At 38.4% G+C, this 25196-nt stretch overlaps 1 protein-coding gene across 2 annotated transcripts in view; it reads left to right on the top strand.

Annotated features, from left to right (window-relative positions):
* LOC150083157 (WD repeat domain phosphoinositide-interacting protein 2-like) overlaps positions 1-25196 on the top strand; it is a 387374-nt gene that overhangs the window by 252124 nt on the left and 110054 nt on the right. For both annotated transcript variants that reach the window (XM_090377860.1, XM_090377861.1), the window contains exon 9: positions 10015-10122. In XM_090377860.1, the coding sequence (XP_090233986.1) occupies positions 10015-10122 (108 nt within the window). The remainder of the gene's footprint in view (positions 1-10014; positions 10123-25196) is intronic.

Genomic DNA, 25196 nt, shown 5'->3' with positions numbered 1-25196 from the left:
TCGGCAAAACTACGGATAGGATTTTCAGTCAATGGAAGACTGTCATTAATATACAAGAGGAAAAGGTAGTGGGGGAAAGAACTGAACCTTGGTGAACCAGCATTAGTGGAGAAGTTAGAAGACAGAGAGCCATCTACCATCACCCTCAGTGGTAGATCAGAGAGAAAACTGGATAACCAATTATAAAAAAACTGTTGGCAAGCCATAAGATGGAAGCTTGTTTAGAAGACCTGTATGCCAAACACGATCGAAAGCCTTTGAGATATGAAGAGCAACTGCTTGTGTTTCACCAAACTTTTTCATTGAATTTGCCCATAAATTGGTAACAGAACCAGAATATCACCAGTGTATCGACACTGACGGAATCCATACTGGTGATTGTTAATCAGAACGGAAGGTTCTTAGGTAGTTTAAGAGTTGGTGGTTAATTGATTTCTCCAATACTTTAGAAAGAGTAGAAGTAACTGCAATGGGACGATAATTGGATGGGAGGGATTTGTCACCCTTTTTAGGAACTGGCTGGATATGAGCAAATTTCCAAGCAGAAGGAAAAACACCTTTAGGATAAGAAAGTGAAAAAAGGCGACAAAGAATAGGAATAAGTTCAGGAGAGCAGGCTTTGGGAATAAGTGGAGAAATACCATCAGGACCTGGAACTTTCTTTTTAGAATTAGCATTAGCAGAGGCATTTGATGCAAGAAAGCAAGCTTATGCAGCATCAGTCAAAAAAAATAAAGTAAAATAAATAAATAAAAAATAACCACTTCCACTTCACCCCTCTCTTCGTTCGAAATACCTGTCCAGCTGAGCCTTAAACTTATTTAGGCAACTTCCACGACAATGGATGGAAGTCTGTTCCACCTACCAACTACCCGCTGGCTAAAGGCAAATTTCCACACATCTATCCTACATCTGTCGTTCCTCAATTTGAATTTATGCCCTCTCAGGTGATTATTCTGAGCAAGAGGAAGAATCCCATCAGCATTGAGCATGCTCAACCCATTCAAGGCTTTGTACACCTCTATCAGATCACCTCGCTGGTGCCTAGTCTCCAGACACTGTAAATCGCAAAACTTAAACCTTTCTTCGTAAGAGCACCCCTTTGTTCACTAATCTTGTAAACTCGTTCCAGCAGCTCTACATCCTTCTTGAAATGAGGCCTCCAGGCCTGTATACAGTACTCTAGGTGTGGCCTGACCATTGCCTTATACAAGGGAATAATCACCTCCTTATCCCTGCTAAAAAAATTCCTATATATCATCGACAATACACCATGAGCTACTCTTGCAGCCCATCTGCACTGCTCAGAGAACTTCATATCTGCCTGCACAACCACCCCCAGGTCCCTTTCATTCTCTACCACTGTCAGTGTAGCACCACAGAGTTGTTACGTTGCTCTAGGGTTGCTGTTTCCCATATGTAGTACTTTACATTTGTCAATTTACATTTGTATGTAGTACTTCATTTGCCACCTCTCAGCCCATCTGCTCAACCTTTCTAGATCCTGTTGCAGCAGCATAGTGTCAGTAGTGTCTTTGACAACCCTGCCAACCTTCGTATCGTCTGCAAACTTGGACATTAAGCTTCATATACCATCATCAATATCATTTATAAATACAGAAAACAATAAAGGACCCAATACTGAACCATGAGGGACTCCACTAATAACATTAGTCCACGATGAGCAGTGTCCATTGATTACCACTCTCTGTCTTCTCCCCCTCAACAACCCCTTTATCCATAGCAGCAATTTGCCTCCAATGCCACACTGCTACAATTTGTGCAGCAGTCTTCCATGTGCAACAGTATCAAAAGCCCTTCTAAGATCCAAGTATATAATATCAAAGTTATTCCCTGCATCCAGTTCTTTTGTGACTGCATCATAGTATCCAATCAAATTGGTCAGGCAAGACTTCCCCTTAACAAAACCCTGCTGTGTCCGAGCTATAACTGAAGTCTTGTATTTATGTATTTATAATACATGTATCATGTATTTATAAATGATATTGATGATGGTATATCGGGCTTAATGTCCAAGTTTGCAGACGATACAAAGGTTGGCAGGGTTGTCAAGGACACTACTGACACTATGCTGCTGCAACAGGATCTGGAAAGGTTGAGCAGATGGGCTGAGAGGTGACAAATGAAGTTTAACATTGACAAATGTAAAGTACTACACATGGGAAACAGCAACCCCAGAGCAACATATCAACTCTGTGGTACAACACTGACAGTGGTAGAGAATGAAAGGGACTTGGGGGTGGTTGTGCAGGCAGAAATGAAGTTCTCTGATCAGTGCAGACGGGCTGCAAGAGTAGCTCATGGAGTATTGTCAATGATATACAGGAATTTTTCCAGCAGGGATAAGGAGGTGATTATTCCATTGTATAAGGCGATGGTCAGGCCACACCTAGAGTACTGTATACCCGTCTGAAGGCCTCATTTCAAGAAGGATGTAGAGCTGCTGGAACGAGTACAGAGAAGGGCAACAAGATTAGTGAATGGAACAAAGGGGTACTCTTACGAAGAAAGGTTTAAGTTTTGCAAATTACAGTGTCTGGACACTAGGCACCAGCGAGGTGATCTGATAGAGGTGTATAAAGCCTTGAATGGTTTAAGCATGCTCAATGCTGATGGGATTCTTCCTCTAGCTCAGAAAAATCACCTGAGAGGGCATAAATTCAAATTGAGGAAAGACAGATGTAGGATAGACGTGCGGAAATTTGCCTTTAGCCAGCGGGTGGTTGGTTGGTGGAACAGACTTCCATCCCTTGTGGTGGAGGTTGATAGCCTAAATAAGTTTAAGGCTCAGCTGGACAGGTATTTTGAATGAACAGAGGGGTGAAGTGGAAGCGGTTTTTTTTTTTTTTTTTTTTTTTTGGCTGATGCTGCATAAGCTTGCTTTCTTGCATCAAATGCGTCTACTAATGCTAATGCTAATGCTTGTCTAGATGATCCTGCAGTGCTTCTTTAACCAGTGCCTCCATTAATTTTCCGGGAACAGAAGTTAAACTCACAGGTCTATAATTACTTGTGTCAGCCTTTGATCCTCCTTTGTGAATTGGGGTCACATTTGCTCATCTCCAGTCCATGGGTACCTCCCATGAGTCCAAGGAAGCTCTCATAATTATGGCTAAGGGTTTGCTTACTCTCCTTTGCTGCCTCCTTTAATATAACTGGATAGATCCCATCCCCCTCCCAGGTGCCTTTCTTGTGTTTATCTTCAACAATTTCTCCTCCACTTTACTCTCAGTTATTATAAGATTCTCTAGCTTACTGCCAGAGTTGAATACACCTCTGGAATTCCCCTCGCTGAATAACTCCTCATGTGTGAATGTCGATGCGAAATATTCATTTAGTTTGTTAGCTACCTGAGCAGGATCATCAACAGTTGACCCATCGATGTCAAGTGGACCAATCTGATTCATCCCCTTCCTTCAAGAGTTTACATAAGTAAAGAACTCTATGCTGTTTTTCTTCGCGTTCCTTGCCAAGGATTTCTCGTAATCTGTCTTCGCCTGCCTAACCTCCTTTCTAACTTGGTTACAGATCAACTTGTATCTATCATAGGCATCTGTGTCACTATCCCATGCATTTTTCTTCTCTGTCATATGCCTCATTAGTTCACCTGACATCCACTTAGGCCTAAACCTTGAACAATATTTCTTAGTTGGTATGTAAAGCCTAGTAGCTTCCATGATAAGTTCTTTGAATGCTTCCCATTTTGAATTTGCTGTTGGTAACATCATCAGTTGATCCCACTGTATAGAATTTAAATACTGTCTCAGTCCATCTTAGTCGCCTTTACGAAAGCAATACCCCTTCCCTTTACCCGTAATGGTAGTTACCTCTTTGAGCAAATCCCACTTCAGAACACTGTGATCAGCCACCTAGTGGTTCATTTATCTACAGTTTCTTAATGCATGAAGAATGACTACTGATAATCAAATCAAGAGTATTACTCCCTCTAGATGCCTCCCGAACATGCTGATGTAGAAAACAATCATCCAATAGATCCACAAAAGCCTTGCTAGTGTGTGAGTGACCAGCCCCCAAATTCCAGTCAATATCTGGGAAATTAAAATCCCCCATTATAAGGCTCTCTGATTTACTGGCCCACTCTATTTCCCCGTACAGTTTCTTATTATACTCATCAGAGTCATTAGGCCTATAGCACACTCCTACTCTCAATTTTGATCTCCCAATGCTTATGTCACACCAAACTGACTCGACACTGCACTGTCCAGCAATGTCGACTGGCTTCACTTCCTTGGATTTTATGTGTTTCTTAACTAATAGCATAACCCCTCCTCCCTTCCTATCCTGTCTATCCTTTCTGTAGACATTGTACTCCCCAAATTCCAGTTCTGCATTCCTTATATCTGTGTGACACCACGTCTCTGAAATCCCAACAATATCTGCCTTTGATGTTTTGAGCAATACCTCAGATTCATCAAATTTATTTACTAAACTCCTAGCATTGGTGTACACGCAAGTATACCTGCACCTGTTTCTATTCTTAGCTAACCTAACACAACCCATGTGTTTACTTGTACCCCCATGATTCCCAGCAGTCTCTGAAATATCCTGCATCTTATTTTCCAGGCTGCTGCTCATTCCAATAGAAGCAGTGCAAGAATCACTTTCACCTCTGCCAGTGGCTACTGTTAATATATTAGTCCTTGTATCCCCCCAATCTAGCAGTTTTCCGACCCACCTAACACTGCCTCGATAGCATCAGCAAACATTCTTGCACCCTTTCTATTTAAGTGTATCCCATCCCTGTAGAAGCAGTCTCTCCTGTTAACAAGTACAGACCAGGCTGAAAAATATTCTACCCCTTGAGCCTTGCACAATCTTTCCAGGGCCGAATTGATCGACAGGGCTCTCATCATATACTCCCTCCTATCGTGTCTGGGCAGAATTGCAGACACTTTCAAATTCAACCCTAATTCACGGCTTTTTTTCAACAGTGACCTGTACTTGTTAAGTAATTCCGCCGGTCTCCTACTCTTAATATCATTAGTGCCAACGTGTACAACTATATCACCTTTTGTGCCCTTAAAAGATGATATCCGCTCTACAACCTCATCAACCTTTGCCCCTGGCAGACATACCCTGGTCCTGTTCCACCTATCCTTTTTACAAAGCATGTTTCCCGTTTCCCTGACAATAGAGTCACCAACAACTACTAGTTCCTTTGGGACCACCGCATTCTGCCTTGGGGGTTGCCGCTGTTTTGCGCGATGACCAAGTGCAAGCTCTGGCATTGGTGTGGGCAGCTGAGAGCTTGATGGGTCCCTCATTTGTAATCCTTCGAGGGCATCCACCCTGTCCTTCAAGCTCTCATATAGGCCCATAACAACGCTGAGTTGTTGCCTGATTTCCTTACACTCCTTGCTTTGCGCACATACAAAGACATCCCCCATGGCAGTATCATGTCCCATACTTGACTGCTCTGCAAACATCAAGCAAATAGTGCATCTTAAAAGGCTGTGATTCAGAGGGCCACTGCCCCCCTCAGTTCTCCCCTGAGCCACAGCATTCCCATTAGCTTGAGCCTTTTGCTTTGCTGCTCTGGTTTGAGTCATGATTTCGATTTACTTTCCATAAAATTTCAATTTCAGTACAAAATTAAATCCTAAACTTGTATCCCAACACAGTTATAATGCTATATTTATGTTTCAGTAACGAGTGTTATCTACAAATTCCCTTTATATAACTTCCGTATCAAGTTATGTATTAATTATTTATTTTTACTAATTATTTATGTTACGTAACCTAAGTCGTTATATGTATAGTTAAAAGTACAATTTAATTGCCAATGAAGTTCGACAAGATTAATAGATTTTACTGATTAATTTTCGCATAACAATGGTGGCTATTTACGAACGGTAAACACGTGGATTTGATACCCTTTCCGATACTAAGTAATACCTACAAAATCTCTATCTAAGTTACTTTAAACTTAAGTACCGTAAATAGGAATATAAAGCCACTCTAGAAAATAAGTTAATATGTCAATTTAAACTAATAAAGCAGAAAATAAATCAGAAAAAACTTCTCTGTTCCAAGAGCGGCAGAAAGGCACGTCCGCACAGGCAACCCTCGTCCTCAGACCGCCCTCAGACTTCTTAGCATCAAGATTCGTCAAAATCCTTCTGACATCCTTTTGATGGAAGATCACAGGAAGCATTGAATGGAGAATGGTGGGAGGTGTTTTAACAAGATCATTAATACACGAGTTTGAAGAAAAATGGGATGCTAGCAGGTCAGCTTTATCCTTGGCTGAAGTGACAACAGAACCATCAGGTATTGACAGTTGTGGGAGCAGAGATGGGCAAAAGTTGTGGCTAATATCGTCTATTTGGCAAGAGACTAGAATGCTCAGCTACCATTAGGGTAAGAAGCAAGTTTTCTACTCTTAGCCTGTTCAAAATCTAGTTTGGACTGATTAATAACTGCTTTACAATTGTTGCAATCTTTTGTGTAGGCAGAAAATGAAACTGAAGAATTGGAAATAAGCCAATTATGATATGCAACATTCTTCTCTTGACCTTAGCACATTTATTGGAAAACCAAGGTAAAGGACGAGATTTTAAAGTGGAGTGTGGGATAAAGAATTCCCTTCCTACAAGAATAATTTCACTGACACGATCTGAGCAAACATTGACATCAGAAGTTTTGAAACAGTAGTCTGACCAAGGAAAAGAAGAAAAGAAATCTCGCAGGTCATCCCATTTTGCATTCTTGTAATGCCAAATAACATGAGGTTGGGAATAGCCATGAGATAAAGGCTCCATTGGAGAAGAGACAATCACCAAGTCATGATCTGAGGTGCCTAAAGGACCACTCACTTCGACCACGTACTTAGAAGGGTTGTTTGTGAGAAAAAGATCAAGGGTATTGGCTATATGGTTAGGATTGTCTGGTATCCTTGTAGGTAAATGAACAATCTATGCAAGGTCATTAGTAATTGCAATAGCCTCAGCATCTGGACCAGCTGGGTCAATGTGACTAGAAAACAGGAGCCAGCTAGAGTTGTGAACATTAAAATCACCAGTGAAAATTACCTCACTGTTAGGAAAGTTGGACTGGAGAAAGTCAAGTTGCAAAGAGAGGAAGTCAAAGAGCTCCAAGTGATTAGTGGAGTTGGGAGAATGGTAGTGGCAACAGATGAATTTGACAGAATGAGGTAGAGAGATTTTAAGCCAGAGAAGAATGAAAGAGGACATTCCAAATTACCAAGTCTCTGACAAGGAATATCAGAACAGACATATGCATAAGTACCACCTTTGAGGCGAAAGTAATCATACAGCGAACAATTTGGGCAACTGAGATGAGCAGCAGTTGAATCAACTGGTAACTGAGATTCTGTCAGAAAGAGTACATGGGGTTTGGCAGACTGCAAGTTTAAATAAGTTCAATTGTTTTTGTTTAATATTTATTGAAATGTGCTCCTTTAAAACTGCTCAATCACTAGGTATACATCTTTAAATTCCAGAGTTTATTTATTTTAAAATCCAACATGTTTCATTCCCTAAGGGCACCAGATTTTAAAGAGTTTGCTGTGCTATTAAATTGAAAAAAAAAATAGAAAAAATAAATAAATAAACAAAGCAGTTTTAAAATAGGTTTAATGCATTTCATGACAACTTTCTTCATTTACCTGTTGTAGGGTTTGATATGCTTTAATCAATTACCAATTAATTAAAATTTGGAAGGAATTTGTATTTTCCTTTTTGACCATGCCAGTGTCCTGTTCCAGAATGTTCTTGCTAAAGCTGAATCTCTATTAAAAGTTTTGTATTTTTCAATTTTTAAAAGTTGGCAGGTGTGCATTGCTACCTATGTGTTTGAAACAATTGAAAGATGTTTTACTGACTACATGATACAATGTGACTTTAACCCTTTGTGGCCCAGCAGTTTTTCTGCTGTCTCCCTATTCAGGTCGAGCTCAAAAATGAATACTGAATATGAGTTCTTCAAAAATTATTTATTTTTCAATTTACATGAGTTATTATTAGCATTAATAGAGGCATACGATGCAAGAAAGCAAGCATATGTAGCATCAGCCAAAAAATCTTCCCATTTCCCTGCAAATGTTTGTCTAGTTCTGCCTTGAATTTATTTAAGTTGTCAACCCCCACCATGACAGATGGAAATTTATTCCAACAATCTACCACCCACTTACTAAAGGCAAATTTACACATATCTATTCTACGATTGTCTTTCCTCAATTTGAATATATATATCCTTCCATGTGAGTAATCTGAGAAAGAGGAAGAATCCCATCAATATTGAGCTTGCCCAAACCATTCAAGGCATTATACACCTCAGTCAGATCACCTCAAAGGTGCCTAGTCTCCAGATGCTGCAATATGCAAAACCAAAATTCTTTCTTGGTAACAGCAACCCTTTGTTCCATTCACCAATCTCATTGCCCTTCTGTGTATTCATTCCAGCAACTCTACATCCTTCCTAAAATGAGGCCTCCAGACCTGTGTATGCAGTACGGTGTGGCCTGACCATTGCCTTATACAAGAGGATAATCAGCTCCTTATCTATACTAGCAAAAATTATATATAACTGATTGATGAAATATTATAAAAATGTTTTAGACAATTTAAATATTTATTATTTGTATGATTTTAGTGTATGATATTCCTTGAAAAATTCACCAGGATGCAATCTTGGTTTTCTGTGGCATGTTTCATAATACCAAACTATTTCTTTTCTTCTGCTGCTTCCACTTTCTTCCTTTATAGATATTTTTGCATGTAGTCCCATGTTAATAATTACATATAAAAAAGCCTTTAGTTCATTTATTTAAACCAAAACCATGTTGGTTTTGGTTTCAATAAATGAACAATTGTTCCATGACAATATGGAACAATTGGGAAGTAACTTATTTGAAAGAATTTTATTGACATAATTATTTGTTTCATTCAAAATTTTTTCAAACAAATAATTGATAAAAAAACAGCTGAAAATATTTGTGTTCAGTTGTTGGAATACTTGAATTACTCGAAAACAAATCCCAGGGACTCACATCTGGTGAGTATGGGCTTGGCACACCCTGGGTCCTGAGCTGGATATCACCATTCTTCTCTTTCTTGGCGATTCCCTTTTGACCCTCTCTCTCTCAGGGTAACGGTTAACTCGGGAATTTTTTTTTGGCTGGTGCAGCATAAGCCTCAGGCTTCCTTGCACCATTTAGCTATTAATAATAATAATAATAAAAAATCCACAGTTTGAAACGGTAAAGGGAAAATTTTTGAATAAAACATGTAAATGTTTTATTCAAAACATTGAATAAAACTGAATTGAATAATTGGAGACCTTGCTAGGTCTCCAATTTTTCTCACCAGCATTGGTGGGCAGGTCATCATCAATTTCTTCATCACTACTATAAGATATATTGTTGAGATTAAGAATAACAACATCATCACTATCTGACAAAAAGTAAATAATTTTGAATTGGAAAGTTCTAATTTCTAAATTTTCTTCATCAGAAAGGCCCTTACAAGATGTTGACACCACAACTAAACTCTTGTTTCTGGTAGATAGTAAATACATAGTGAACAATAAAAATGAAGAAAAACTACAGCCACTCGCTGTTTACATTCAGTTAGTTTGTCAAATTGGTTATATGAAGTATAAATAGAAGAGTGGGAAACAAGCTATATAATTAGCAAAACAGAAGGGTATGTCTGACATAACATTGGGCTGAAAGAGAAATTTTACGATGGTGCAGAGACACACCATTGGACCACAAAGAGTTAAAGACCTCACCAGTGTTAAAGCAAAATATGTTGGGAAAAGGTGGACTGCTGGTTGGAGCTACACTTTCATTCTTAAGTTATTATCTTGGTAATTAGGACATTATCTTAATGTTTAGAGTATGCTAATGAAGAGTAGTAATGCCATTTTTTGAATATGTGGTTTAATTATATTTAAAATTTATATTCAGTTATATATATTAAATTTTAAATATATAATTTAATTTTTCAGATGCAAAGAGCATTATCGCCTTCTAATTGCGACACTTCATGGTGTTTTCTATGTTTACAGTATTGATCCTGTTGGTGGTGGAAACTGCAAACTGATTAAACATTACCGGTAAGAATAATTTTACATGGAGCATTTACTGTGTGGTAGTTGGCAATTGTCATTCATTCTGCTTCATTGCGGAATACTCTCTAAGTGCCCAGATTTTTTAAGATTTCCTATTTGCTATATCATTATTATTTAAGAAGAAATAACTAGTAAAAGTTAAAGTGTGGAAGTTGGTAAAGATGATTATATTATTTAAAGTTTTGATAAATTCAAAATAGGTATTCAAAATATCTTCTTTGCTTGAATATGCCAGCACTGGAAACTGAGCATTCCCATATGCCAGCACTTATGCTGGAAACTGAGCATTCCCACTGAGATCAAGGCTGTTACACCTTTCTAACACCTTTCTTTTTTTCTTTCCTTTGCTAAAAAAAATGGTTACATTTGAGTGCATGGGCATGCACTCTGAATGATCAGCAGTACTTGGAACTTCTTCAAGAATATTCTGTACTACTATATTGGAAGTCCCCCTCTACCAAACACACAAATGCTCAGACATATGCCTCCGTAGCCAGGTGGGAAGGAGCAGCAGTGCGTAGCACACGCTTCTTGATTGGACCGGGGTTCGAGCCCGTCACCACCAAATACGCAGGATGCGGAAAGGTCAGGGAATGGCCACCGCATATTCCAGGAGCAATATGGCCTTAGTTGCTAATGCTCCTAAAAACCAAATAACAACAACAACAGCTCAGACATACCACCATAAATCTCATGGGTTGACCTGTGCCAGCAGCAGTTTGTTAGATAGGTTCCTGGATCAGAACTTGAACACTGAGAGAAGATGGCTGGTTGCCATATCTGTAACATTGTTTTGCTTTGTATGCACAACTGCAACTCATCTGAACTGACCATGGATGGCCATACATTTTTCCACATGCATTTAACGTTGATGGTTTTACTTCTTTCAGCGATAAATCTATGATTCTGATACAGTCCACAATTGAGAAATGTTTCCATGCCTCCATTACTTCAATAGATTCGGAATCGATTTCTTCCAAAATCCATTGTAACAATTTTCTGATATAATGAGTTTTAAAGATGGATATAATGTCTTGATCTAATGGCTGAATGAAAGAAGTCATATTAACCTAAGTACAACTGTGGTGGTAGGAACAAAACTTCAACATTTAGATGACTTAAATATTTTGGATTGCCTGGTGTGTTAACCAATAGTAATAAAACTTTGAAATCTAGATTTTTCCGCAAGTTCAATAGCACAGAATGTAACATGGGGATTTCCCAACCAAATAAAAGACAGAGATTTCTCAATTTTTTTTTGACTAGCGGATCAACAGCAGGGATTCAAAAAGAGTGGAAATGTTGAAAAATTACATCCAACATAATAGCAGGGTTTCCCTACACAAAAGCTCAAAAATACCTTGTTATGCAAGGACTGCCAAAATTCTCTAACCGTATTAGAGCGAAACCGTTTTTATATAAATACCGTGTTGCGTGAGGATTGCCGCAATTTATCAATCATGTTAGAGTGAAACCGTGTTATATAAGTACCGTGTTGTGAGAGGATTGCTGCAATTTATCACTCGTGATACCCATCAAGCTCTCAGCTGTCCAATTCAACGTAAGAGCTCCCTCTTGTGCATCAAGGTAAAATGCGCTGGTCCCTCATGCGATAGTTATTGTCTGTAACTCCATCTGTCAGGGAGATGGGTAATATATTGTGTAAAAAGGATAAATGGAATAGGACCAGGGTGTGACTGCCAGGGACAAAAGTTGATGATGTTGTAGAGCAGATATCATCATTTAAGGACACAAACAGTGATATTGTTGTAACCTAATGACATTAAGAGTAGGAGATCTACAGACTTACTTAATAAGTATATCTCAATGTTAAAAAAAAACAGTTGAGTTAGTGTTAAATTTGAAAGTGTCTGCAATTCTGCCCAGACACGATAGGAGGGAGTACATGATGAGAATCTTGTCAATCAATTCGATCCTGGAGAGATTGTGCTCAGAATTTTTTTTCAGCATGGTCTTTGCTTGTAAATAGGAAAGACTACTTCTACAGGAATTCATCATCATCATTATCATCAGCCATTTTCAATCCATTGCAGGATGAAGGCCTCTCCAGCAACTTTCCAGTTCCTTCTGTTTTGTGAAATAGCCATCCATTTACTACTCACAAACTCATGAATTTCGTCTATCCATCTCTGCCGTTGTCTTCCAAGTTTTCTTCTAGCTCCTCTTTGGTACCATTCTGTTATTTTCTTAGACCGTCTGTCATCACGTCTTCGAGCTATGTGTCCTGCCCAACACCATCTTAGTTCTTTAGTTTTGATAAGAATGTCCTTTCCGTGAGTTTGTTGCCTAATACATGTGTTTCTCTTCTTATCTAACAGTCTGATTTCCAATATAATTTGTTCCATTCTTCGCTGTTTAGTTCTCAGCTTCCCTTCCATTCTTTTGGTGAGTGCCGAAGTTTAACTTCCGTAAGTCATGGTGGGGAGTATACATTGGTTCATTTCATTATTTTACGTTTCAGACAAACTGGGATATTGTTCCTCAGTATGTGACTATATTTCCTGAATTCTATCCATCCAAAATTTATTCTTCTCTTGACTTCCAGCCGTTTATCATTATTACAGCTGATTACTTGTTCCAGATAAGTATATGTTAGGTTAGGTTTCAATTACTGCTCCTTCAATCATTATGTCCCTTTCTGTGGCATACTTTTTTCCTCATTACTTTTGTTTTAGCCATATTCATCTTTAGTCCAAAATCCTTACTAACTGTACATAACTGATTGAGATTTTCCTCTAATTAGGATCTTGGCTTATGACCACAATGTCATCTGCAACTAGTAAATGGTTTAGGTACTCTCCATTCACATTGACTCCTTTCTGTGACCAGTCTAATCTTCTGAAAGCTTCCTCAAGGGCAGCAGTAAACAACTTCGGAGATATTGTCTCCTTGTCGAACTCCTTTCTCAATTTTAAATTTGCTACTGACTTTGTCTAGTCTAATAAAGGAGGTAGCATTCTCATATATTTTCTTCAAAATCATAATGTATGGGGTATCTATACCTTGTCTTTCCAGTGCCCGAAACATTGCCTTATGCTGTATGGAGTGAAATGCCTTTTAATAATCCACAAATGCCAGGCATAATGGTGTTTTATATTCATTGGCTTTCTCCATTAGTTGCGATATTACTTGTAGGTGATCCATAGTTGAGAATCCTGTCCTAAACCCAGCTTGTTCTTTTGGTTAAAAAAAAAAAAAAAAAGTAAAGTGCAGCCATTACCACCCACTGCAGGATGGAAGCCTCCTCAACAATTCATGCTGAGGGAAATGGACCATAATCTGCCACACTGGTCCAGTTCGGGTTGGCAGATCGACCGTATTCAGCAGTCAGGGGCTTGAACCCCGGTCTACTCAAAGAGAGGGTGCTACTGCACTCCCGCTCCTGACTACTCTGCTACGGAGGCCCTTTCTTTTGGTTGATTGTCATCAAGTATTCTTTCTAATCGGTTAGTAATCACCCTTGTGAACAACTTGTAGATGTGAGATAACATCTACAAGTTGTTCACTTGTAGATGAGTTCAGTTGTTCACTTGTAGATGTGAGATAACATCTACAAGTATAATTTCCAATTTCTGATTTATCTCCTTTCTTATGCAGCAAACTATGATTGCATTATTCCACTCCTTAGGCGTCACACCTTTTCTAATGCATTTTTTGAAGAGTCTTGCCAGTTTTTGTGTCATGTCTTTTCCTCCCAATTTTAATAACTCTACAGTAACTTCATCCTCCCCCGGGACTTTCCGATTCTTCATTTTCTTCAAAGCATGTTCTACCTCATTAGGAAGGATATCAGGTATGTCGTATTTGTTACTAATTTGCAATCCATCTTCCCCACTGCTGGCATCATTCCCTCGCTCCTTGTATAATTCTCTATAGTAGTCTTCTGCTATTCAAAAAGATTTGGAATTGGATACACTTAACTACAGGAATTGGATACACTTAAATAGAAAGGTTGCAAGAACATTTACTGATGCTTTCGACAGTGTTTGGTGGCTCAGAAAACGTCTAGATTGGAAGAATTCACAGACTAAAAGATTAACAGAGGCCGCAAGCAGAGGTGCAAGAGATTCTTACACTGCTTCTATTAGATTATAGGGCAAGTTGCTGGGGTTTTCAATGATTTGTGGCAGTCATCATGGAACAAATTTATACATCGGCTATGTTAGGGTAATTAAGAATAGGAATAGATGCATGTATACTTACATGTACACCAATGCTAGAAGTATAGTAAATAAATTTAATGAATTTGAAGTGGTGGTCAAGATATCAAAAGCAGGTATTGATGGGATATCAGAGACATGGTGTCACACCAATATAAGCAGTGCAGAATTGGAATCAAAAATGAGTACAGTGTGTACAGAAAGGATAGACAGAGTAGGAAGGGAGGAGGGGTTATGCTGTTAGTTAAGAAACACAAAATCTAAGGAAGTGCATCCAGTTGACATACATGGTCAGTGCAATGTTGAATCAGTTTCGTGTGATGTAATCACTGGGAAATCAAAAATGATAGTAGGATTGTGTTATAGGCCTAATTACTGATGAGTACAATGAACAACTGTACAGAGAAATAGAGTGGCCAAGTAAATCAGATTGTCTAATAATGGAGGATTTCAACTTTCCAGATAGTGACTGGAACTTGTGGGTTGGTCACTCGCACACTAGCAAGGTGGTCACTTGTAGATTTGGTCACTCGCACACAATCTGATTCATCTCCTTCCTCTAGAGGAAGGGGATGAATCAGATTGGTCCACTTGATATTGATGATTTGACTGTTGATGATCATACTCAGATAGCTGTAATCTGAATGAGTATTTTGCATCTACATTCACACATGAGGAGTTATTAAAGAAGGAAAATGCCAGAGGTTTATCAGACTGTAACAGAGCAAACTTGAGGAGAAATTGTTGAAGTTAAACATAAGAAAGGTAACTGGGGTGGAAGGGATCTATCCAGTTATACAGCTAATTCTCGACTTTACTAGTTAATTCATTCCTAGTGCACGCTCGTAAAGCTAAAACTCATGGAAATTTATTTCCCATAGACAATGTTAAAAATAGGGGTTACATTCTCAACACTGAAATTAGTTAGTTAATTAGTTTATGTTTAAACAATGACTGATTTATCCAAAGAAATGAAAATGTAGACTGTAAAATTAAAGAATGTTTATTCATCATCATCATCATCGACTAAATGTACACTCATTGATTACTCATTATTGGCTCGGCACTCATTGGTTTGCTGCACAAGGAGACGTCTTCTTCAGAAATGCTTTGAGGGGTTTGTTTCCAAGATAATCTTCTCTTTTCTTTATAAATTTCAATAGCATGCATAAGTATTTTTTAACAGCATGCGCAAATTGCAACTAACACGATTTGTGCAGAGTAAAAAGTTTACGAAGCTTTAAAAAAAATGGAATAAAGAAAAGATTCTGAAAATTTATCTACGTTTTTTATACGATTGAAGATTTCAGTGAAGACAACATTTCACCATAATAATGTGAAAAGGGGCTTAGAGGGTACCAGGCATTCTGTGTGATATCAGACACTCATTCTAAAACACTAATGGATCCAATATCTTTCTATTTCAGAAGATTTAGGAGAAGTCTGGTTGGCCTGCTTTCCTAAAATCCATTGATGTACACCTTCTTGATTGTAAACCCTGTTACTTCACTTAGGTGGCAACGAATGTGTAGAGTGATTCTCTTCAAGACGCCTGGTCAGCGTTAAGAGGAAAAGACCAAACCCTCCAGCACATGACAGCACAATGAAACAAATTACCATCAGTCCCCAGTGGCTTTCACTCCCCCTCTTATGGCAGCGAGAGGATCAGAGTGGAAGCAGAGAGTGCTAAGAATCTCTGGGTACAACCAAGCTGCCATGCACGGAAACTGAACTTGGCCTGTTACAACGTAAGATCGCTCATTGGTGAAGACAGGATATTAGAACTGGAATATCATCGGTTTGGCTGACACAAGAAGAAGAAGAAATGAATCACTTATAATAAGTTTATCAAGTGTAAATCTGCTGTACACCAATGGAAACAGTGGAAGGAGCGAAGGTGGAGTTGGCTTTCTGGTCCATAAAGATATAAAAAACAACATTTTGGAATTCAAAAGTACATCACCAAGGGTGTCAAGGCTACTACTCAGGATTTCTAAGAGGTACAAGCTAAAGGTTATAATGATTTATGCACCAACTTCAAGCGATGATGATGAAGAGGTTGAAGAAATGTACACCAAAATTGAGTCTTATAAATGAGCGGTATACCCACTACACTATCATTATAAGGGGATTTTAATGCTAAGGTTGGAAAGAAACAAAATAGTGCAGAAAGGGGAACTATAAGAAATTTTGGAATTCTTGAAAGAAATGAAAGAGGTGAAAGACTTGTGGAATTTGCAGAATCTCAAGGAGTGTCAGTAACGAACACTTTTTTTCAAGAAAAGGGTGAACAGAAAGTAGTAGTAGTAGTCGCATGTGATGCAAGAAAGCATGTGTATGAGCTTATGCAGCATCAGCAAAAAAAAAATCACACCATTCCCTCCAAATGCCTGTCCAGTTCCTCCTTAAATTTATTCAACCTATCAACTTCCACGACAGATGGAAGTTTGTTCCAGCAATTAACCACCCGCTGGCTAAAGGCAAATTTCTGCACATCTATTCTACATCTGTCTTTTTTAATTTGAATTTATGCCCCCTTAGGTTCGTAATCTGAACAAGTGGAAGGATCCCATCAGAATTCAGCGTGCTCAACCCATTCAAGGCCTTATACAGTGTACATAGAAAAGCCCAAATGGATTAACAACTAATGAAATCGACTTCATCCTCACTAACAGAAGATATATCGTGAATGATGTTACCATTCTGAAGAAGGTAAATGTTGAAAGTGATCAAAGAATGGTAAGATGTACACTTGATATAGATGTAAGAAAAGAAAGGAAAAAACTGACCTTTGTAAATAATATGAAGGTCTTTGAGATAACAGAAGAGGAGAAAAAGCAGTACGTACTCTAACTTAAGAACATGTTTGAGCTCCTGCAGCCTTCTCAGGACCAAGATATCGACAAGGAATATTACAACTTTCTGAAAGTGATAAAGCCCAAGAAACCAAGAAAATCCAAAGAATAAAAAATTAGTCAAGAAACACTTGTCATGATGAACTGAAGACGACAAATGAAGAGCAAGATAAACACTGACAAGGACAAAATTGAGTATACTGAGTTATGCAAAGCCATTAGAAAGACACTCAGAGAGAACAAAAGAATATTTAGCACAAGAAAAGTAGAACAAGCATTATGGGAAATAATAGGACTTAAATCAGCAGCCATGAGCAGTAATACAGAGAGACAAATGATACTGAAACTGAAGAATAGCGATGGCCTACTTATAAATAGCAGAGAAGGCATAATTCAAATAGCAGAAGACTATTATAGAGAGGAGCGAGGGAATGATGTCAGCAGTGGGGAAGATGGATCGCAAATTAGTAACACATACGGCATACCCGATATCCTTCCTAATGACGTAGAACATGCTTTGAAGAAAATGAAGAATCAGAAAGCCCCGGGGGAAGATGATGTTACTATAGAGTTGTTAAAATTAGGAGGAAGAGACATGATACAAAAACTGGCAAGACTCTTCACAAAATGAATTAAAATGGTGTGATGCCTAAGGAGTAGAATAATGCAATCATAGTTTTGCTGCATAAGAAAAGAGATAAATCAGAAATTGGAAATTATAGACCTATATCTCACATCTACGAGTTGTTCACAAGGGTGATTACTAACCTATTGGAAAGAATACTTGATGACAATCAACCAAAAGAGCCAGCTGGGTTTAGGACAGGATTCTCAACTATGGATCACCTTCAAGTAATATCACAGCTAATGGAGAAAGCAAATGTATATAAAACACCATTATGCCTGGCATTTGTGGATTATGAAAAGGCATTTCACTCCACAATGTTTCAGGCACTGGAAAGACAAGGCATAGATACCCCATACATTATGATTTTGAAGAAAATATATGAGAATGCTACCTCCTTTATTAGACTAGACAAAGACAGTAGCAAATTTAAAATTGAGAAAGGAGTTCGACAAGGAGACACAATATCTCCGAAGTTGTTTACTGCTTCCCTTGAGGAAGCTTTCAGAAGATTAGACTGGTCGCAGAATGGAGTCAATATGAATGCAGAGTACCTAAACCATTTACTAGTTGCAGATGACATTGTGGTCATAAGCCACGATCCCAAAGAATTAGAGGAAAACCTTAATCAGTTATGCACAGTTAGTAAGGATTTTGGACTAAAGATGAATATGACTAAAACGAAAAGTAATGATGAACAAGTATGCCACAGAAAGGGATATAATGATTGACAGAGCAGTAATTGAAAAGGTGGAGTCATATACTTTGATATCAGAAATTCTGGGACAAGTCATTAGCTGTAATAATGATAAATGGCTGGAAGTCAAGAGAAGAATAAATTTTGGATGGATAGCATTCAGGAAATATAGTCACATACTGAGGAGCAATATCCCAATTTGTCTGAAACTTAAAATAATGAACCATTGTATACTCCCCACCATGACTTACGGAAGTGAAACTTGGGCACTCACCAAAAGAATGGAAGGGAAGCTGAGAACTATACAGCAAAGAATGGAAAGAATTATATTGGGAATCAGACTGTTAGATAAGAAGAGTAACACATGGATTAGGCAATAAACTCAAGTAAAGGATATTCTTATCAAAAATAAAGAACTAAAATGGTCTTGGGCAGGACACTTTTTTTTTTTTTTTATGAAAACCCCAAATACGAGAGGTATTAGAACCTATAGTACTTAGTACTGTGCTTGAGTTAGAGGTTGAGGAGATGAAAGGAGATATTTGGTGACATTTGACTTGAATTTCTGTAGACTGTAATTTTCAGGAAATATGTATGAAGGATGGTTGTTGCAGAAAATGGAAGTTCAATGAATAAATGAGGAAGATGAAAAGTTGGTTCTGTGAGTTTGAAGTTGGACACATAGCTCGAAGACATGATGACAGATGGACTAAGAAAATAACAGAATGGTACCCAAGAGGAGCTAGAAGAAAACCTGGAAGACAACGATGGAGATGGACAGATGAAATTCTTGAGTTTGTGGGTAGTAAATTGCACAAAACAGAAGGAATTGGAAAGTTGCTGGAGAGGCCTTCATCCTGCAGTGGATTGAAAATGGCTGAAGTTTACCTCAGTATGATACATAGAACACTTCTGTATGATACTCTACAAAAATTAAAATGAAAACAATTAAAAAATTAAAAATCTTAAATTACACTGAGAAATAATCAACAATAATTAAAAATCAAATGAACACAATTAAAACTAAGTCAAAAATTAATTTAACGAAAAAAATTGCACAAAGATTTTTTTCATTAAATTAATTTTTGACTTAGTTTTTAATTTCATTAACTCAGTTTTAATTGTGTTCATTTGATTTTTAATTATTGTTAATTACTATTTACTGTAATACAAGATTTTTGATTTTTTAATTGTTTTTTTTTTTATTTCTGGTGAGAATCATACGGAAGTGTTCTACGTATCAAATTGAGGTAAATTACTCTTATTCTTTTAGAAATATTGATATCAACGTAGAACATATTGAATATTATAGCTCTGGTTCAAACTATCATAATTGCTTGCAATAAAGTCAATTTGCCACTAATTGATTGGAGTAAATGGGAAGGAAACTCGACATGGGGAACAAAATTTTTAAATCAACTAGATGACTGTTATTTGTATCAACGTGTCAGGGAAAGTACTAGAGAAAAGAATATCCTAGACCTCATCATCACCCATGAATCAGATGACATAACAGGGCTGACAGTAGAGGAACCAGTAGCAGGAAGTGATCATGGAGTTCTACGGTGGATGATGACGAGAGAGGTAGCAGAAGTAAAAGGCAAAGGAATGGGTTTTAATTTCAGAAAAGGAAATTACGATGCCTTAAGGTACTACATGGCCTCTATTAACTGGGTAGATATCGCGCAGAGAATGAATACAATTGAACTGTGGTACGCTTTTAAAACATTAATCACAGATGCCTTGAATGCGTATATACCATTAAAAAAAAAATACTCCACGAGAAGGGTTCCAAGTTGGATGAATAGTGAAGTTGCCACATTACTTGAGCAGAAAAAGGTGGCATGGAAAAGTTACAGAGCAATAAAAAGTACTGAAGCCTATAACAGCTACAAGGTGATGTGTAATAGAGCCACAGAAAAGGTTCGACAGGCAAAGGCAGTTTATGAGAAATCACTAGCAAACAGAGCAAAGAGGGGGGATAAAGAATTCTTCACATATATAAATGCCAAGAAGAGCAGGACAAACCAGATCGGACCTTTACGTAAGGGAAAGGGGATGTTAATAAATACACCAGCTGCCGTTGCAGATGAACTCAACAGTTATTTTGCATCGATATTTACAAATGAAAAGCCTTTTGTGGCAATGGGAAATTGTGGGAGCGAAGTTAAAAAATATGTAATTAATGATATTGAAATTTCGCAAGATTATTTAATGAAAAAACTGTCAAGCCTACAGACCAGTAAGGCTCCTGGAGTTGATGGAATATACCCTATAATCTTGAGAGAGGCGGCAAGCGAGTGCATTGAACCACTGAGGCTGGTTATGCGAGCATCACTAGACTTTGGGGAGATTCCCTTGGATTGGAAAAGTGCAAATGTATCTCCCATACATAAGGGTGGCTCTAAAAGTGAAGTGGGAAATTATCGACCTGTCAGTCTGACTTCAGTAGTAGGGAAAATCATGGAGGCATTGATCAAGGGTGGAATTAAGGATCATTTGGATCGAATTGAAATTCTCAAGGATACTCAGCATGGTTTTGTAAAGGGAAAATCATGTTTAACAAATCTGGTTCGCTATTTCGAAAGGGTCACTCATGAGCTAGATTTAGGGAATAATTTCGACATTGTTTATTTAGATTTCAGCAAAGCTTTTGACTCAGTCCCACATGAGCGGTTGCTTTATAAGTTGGAACAGGTTGGAATCACTGGGAAAATCCTTAGATGGATAGAAGGATGGCTTCAGGGCAGGAGGCAGAGGGTTGTGATAAATGGCTATTCCTCAGATTGGGTTGATGTAAGAAGTGGGGTTCCCCAAGGATCAGTATTAGGACCATTGTTGTTTTTAATTTTCATAAACGACATTGATGAAGGGATAGAGGGCGTGATGTCTAAATTTGCAGATGATGTTAAAATTGGTAGAGTAGTTAATGATCACTGTCAAGCTGAGCTTCTTCAGAGAGACCTAGATAGACTTCAGGAATGGTCAGAAAAATGGCAGCTGTGCTTTAATCCAACAAAGTGTAAGGTATTACACCTGGGAAACAGTAATCCCAAAATAACTTATTCACTTGGTGGAGTTCAACTAAACCCAGTACTGGAGGAAAGGGACTTGGGTGTTACGATACGGTCAGACATGAAATTCTCTGAGCATTGTAAACAGGTTGCAAGAAAGGCCCATGGTGTCCTATCGATGATCTATTGAACTTTTGCAAGTAGAGATAGGGACGTGATAATCCCATTATATAAGGCTTTTGTTAGACCACACTTGGAATACTGTGTTCAAGTATGGAGACCGCACCTAAAGAAAGACATCGAGCTTCTTGAAAGGGTGCAAAGAAGGGTAACTCGCCTGGTGAGATCGGCAAAAGGGCGTCCTTATGAAGAAAGACTTCGAATATGTGGGTTGCAGAGTTTGGAAACTAGACACCTTAGAGGAGATTTGATTGAGGTGTTTAAGGCTCTGAGAGGCATCAGTAAAATGAATGAGGACAAAATTTTCAAGATTATAAATGATGCTAGAACTAGGGGACATAAATTCAAGTTACGGGGGGAAATGTTTAGATTGGACTGCAGGAAGTTTTATTTTAGCCAGCGAGTTATAAATTACTGGAATAAGTTGCCTTCGTGGGTGGTAGAGGCCGACAGTTTGGGGAAATTCAAAGGTCATCTGGATAGTACTTTCGGGTAAGGGAAGCGCATAGGATGATAGGATTAAATTCCTCTTTATTTATTTTTTATTTCATTTTATTATTTTTATTTATTTATTAATTATTATTTATTTATTTATTTAATTTTTGTTTTTATCATTGTTTTGTTCGGATTTTTTTTTTTTTTTTTTTGGCTGGTGCAGCATAAGCCATAGGCTTTCTTGCACCATACGGCCGTTGCTAATACTAATACTAATACTAATAAACCGGAGAGTACAAATTTGTTTTTATTGTTTTATGGTAGTGACCTCCAGAAATGTGTTTTAGAAAAATATCACAAAGGCTTTCAAAATTGATTCTTATAATAGAACATATGATAATGATGAAAGTTTAGTGCATTTTAATGATTTGAATTGGTAACTAATACAATTTACTCTCTAAAATATGACTTTCAAGAGAGTTATATAGCCAAAATTTCAAATTCCAAGGAAGTTTTGGTCCTAGAGATTGTCAGACATTCCCTCAGATATGCCAGACAAGCTGTATTTGCTACCTGGGAGTCTAAAACGCTAATGGAACTGATATTCGGGTGACACTCAAGTCAATTGGATCCAATTACGGCGAGTTCCAGATGGTCTGTGACAACCAAATCCTCTGCTTGCACCTTCACGATGGAGAGGGCTGTTAGTAATCCTGGGTATAACCTCCATGCACAAGTACATGGTGGGTGACCACCCAGCTGTGAACCAACGTAAGCAGGGATCGAGGTGTGGCGCCCACACCACATGGAGGAAAGCCGCAGCTCTGTGTTACCAGACAGTACTAGGTGGTAGATGACTCTCATCAACCGGTGCAATACCACCACTTTGCTTATTTGGAGGCTTGAAGTGGTGAAACCCATGTTTAGTCTCTAGAGCTAAGTTCCGGTCAACCCTTCCCTATCTCTTCCATCATGCAGTATGATTGACAACTTCCGAGGTTATGAACATCGTGGCGAGATCCAATATTCATTACATTTCGGGGGTACAGCTCTAAAACGGTGTTCGCAGGCTGGCCGCTAGTTAGTACACCGAACCGAACCTACTGGTAACTCTCTAGGAGGCTTCTGGATCAGCTAGTGTATAATCTTGCTACCTCTACTCTGCCAGATAGTGACTGGAGGGAGTCTGAGTAGTGTGTATACGGGGGGGGGGGGCACTGTTGAGGCCATTATGTCAAGGATCTGGTTATATTCTTACCATGTGTATGCCATATCCAAAAATTTCATTACTTCATACAGCATGTCCTACCCACTTTGTCTTACTATTGAATACACCATGAATTGTCAAACTAATAGATCAAGCTTATCTGCGAAAATATCTAAACCTCCGAAGCACTTCCTAATTCACTTCACAAATATACGTGGTCTCAATTCTAATCTCAGCGATGTCCATTTCCACTTGCAGTCTGACAAACCCCATGTACTTTTTCTGACAGAATCTCAGTTATCTGTTGATTCAACTACTGCTCATCTCAGATGCCCAAATTATTTGCTGTATGATTCCTTTTGCTTCAAAGGTCGTACTTGTGCATATGTCCATTCTGATATTCCCTGTCAGAGACTTGGCAATTTGGAATCTGATCTCTTTGATCTTTCCTGGCTTAAAATCTCTCTCCCTCATTGTGTCAAATTCATCTGTTGTCTCTACCGTTCTCCCAACTCCACTAATCACTTGGAGCTCTTTGACTTCCTCTCTTTGCAACTTGACTTTCTCCAGTCCAACTTTCCTAACAGTGAGGTAATTTTCATTGTTGATTTTAATGTTCACAACTCCAGCTGGCTTTCGTTTTCAAGTCACGCCAAACCAGCTGGTCGAGATGCTGAGGCTTTTGTAATTACTAATGACCTTGCACAGATTGTTCATTTACCTAAAAGAATACCGGACAATCCTAATCATACAGCCAACATGCTTGATCTTTTTCTCACAAACAAACCTAAGTACACGTTGGAAGTGATCCTTTAGGCACTTTATATCACTACTTGGTGATTCTCTTCTCCAATGGAGCCTGTATCTCATGGCTAATCCCAACCTCGTGTTGTTTGGCATTACAAGAATGTAAAATGGGATGACCTGTGAGATTTCTTTTTTTTTCCTTGGTCAGATTACTGTTTCAAAACTTCTTATGTCACTGTTTGCTCAGATCGTGTCAGTGAAATTATTCTTGCAGGAATCCTTTATCCCACACTCCACTTTAAAATCTCGTCTTTTATCTAAACCTTGGTTTTCCAATAAATGTGCTAAGGCTGTTCAAGAGAAGAATGTTGCATATCGTAATTGGCTTGTTTCTTATTCTTCAGTTTCATTTTCTGCCTACACCAAAGCTCGCAACAATTGTACAGCAGTTATTAATCAGTCCAAACTAGAGTTTGAACAGGCCAAGAGTAGAAAATTTGCTTCTTACCCTAATGGTAGCCGAGCATTCTGATCTCTTGCCAAAGAGACGATATTAGCCGCAACTTTTGCCTATCTCTGCTCCCACCTCTGTCAAAACCTGATGGTTCTGTTGTCACTTCAGCCAAGGATAAAGCTGACCTGCTAGCATCCCATTTTTCTTCCAACTCATGTATTAATGATCTTGGTAAAACACCTCCCACCATTCCCAACACACTCCATTCAATGTCTCCTTTGGTCTTCCGTCAAAAGGATGTCAGAAGGATTTTGACGAATCTTGATGCTAAGAAAGCTCCAGGTCCCGATGTTATTTCTCCACTTGTTCTCAAAACCTGTGCTCCTGAACTTACTCCTATTCTTTGCGGCCTTTTTTCACTTTCTTATTCCAAAGGTATTTTTCCTTCTGCTTGGAGATTTGTTCATATCGAGCCAGTTCGTAAAAAGGGTGACAAATCCCTCCCTTCCCATTGAAATTACTTCCACTCTTTCTAAAGTAATGGAGAAATGAATTAACCGCCAACTCCTAAACTACCTAGAAACCTTCGGTATGATCAACGATCACCAGTATGGATTCCGTCGGTGTCGATCCACTTATGATATTCTGGCCTATATTACCCATT

Source organism: Mastigoproctus giganteus, chromosome 7 (genome assembly GCF_048544385.1).
Source record: "Mastigoproctus giganteus isolate SK-2022 chromosome 7, ASM4854438v1, whole genome shotgun sequence".
Classification (NCBI taxonomy): domain Eukaryota; kingdom Metazoa; phylum Arthropoda; class Arachnida; order Uropygi; family Thelyphonidae; genus Mastigoproctus; species Mastigoproctus giganteus.
The sequence above is the reverse complement of the archived record's forward strand: the minus strand, read 5'-3'. Positions and strand labels throughout refer to the sequence as shown.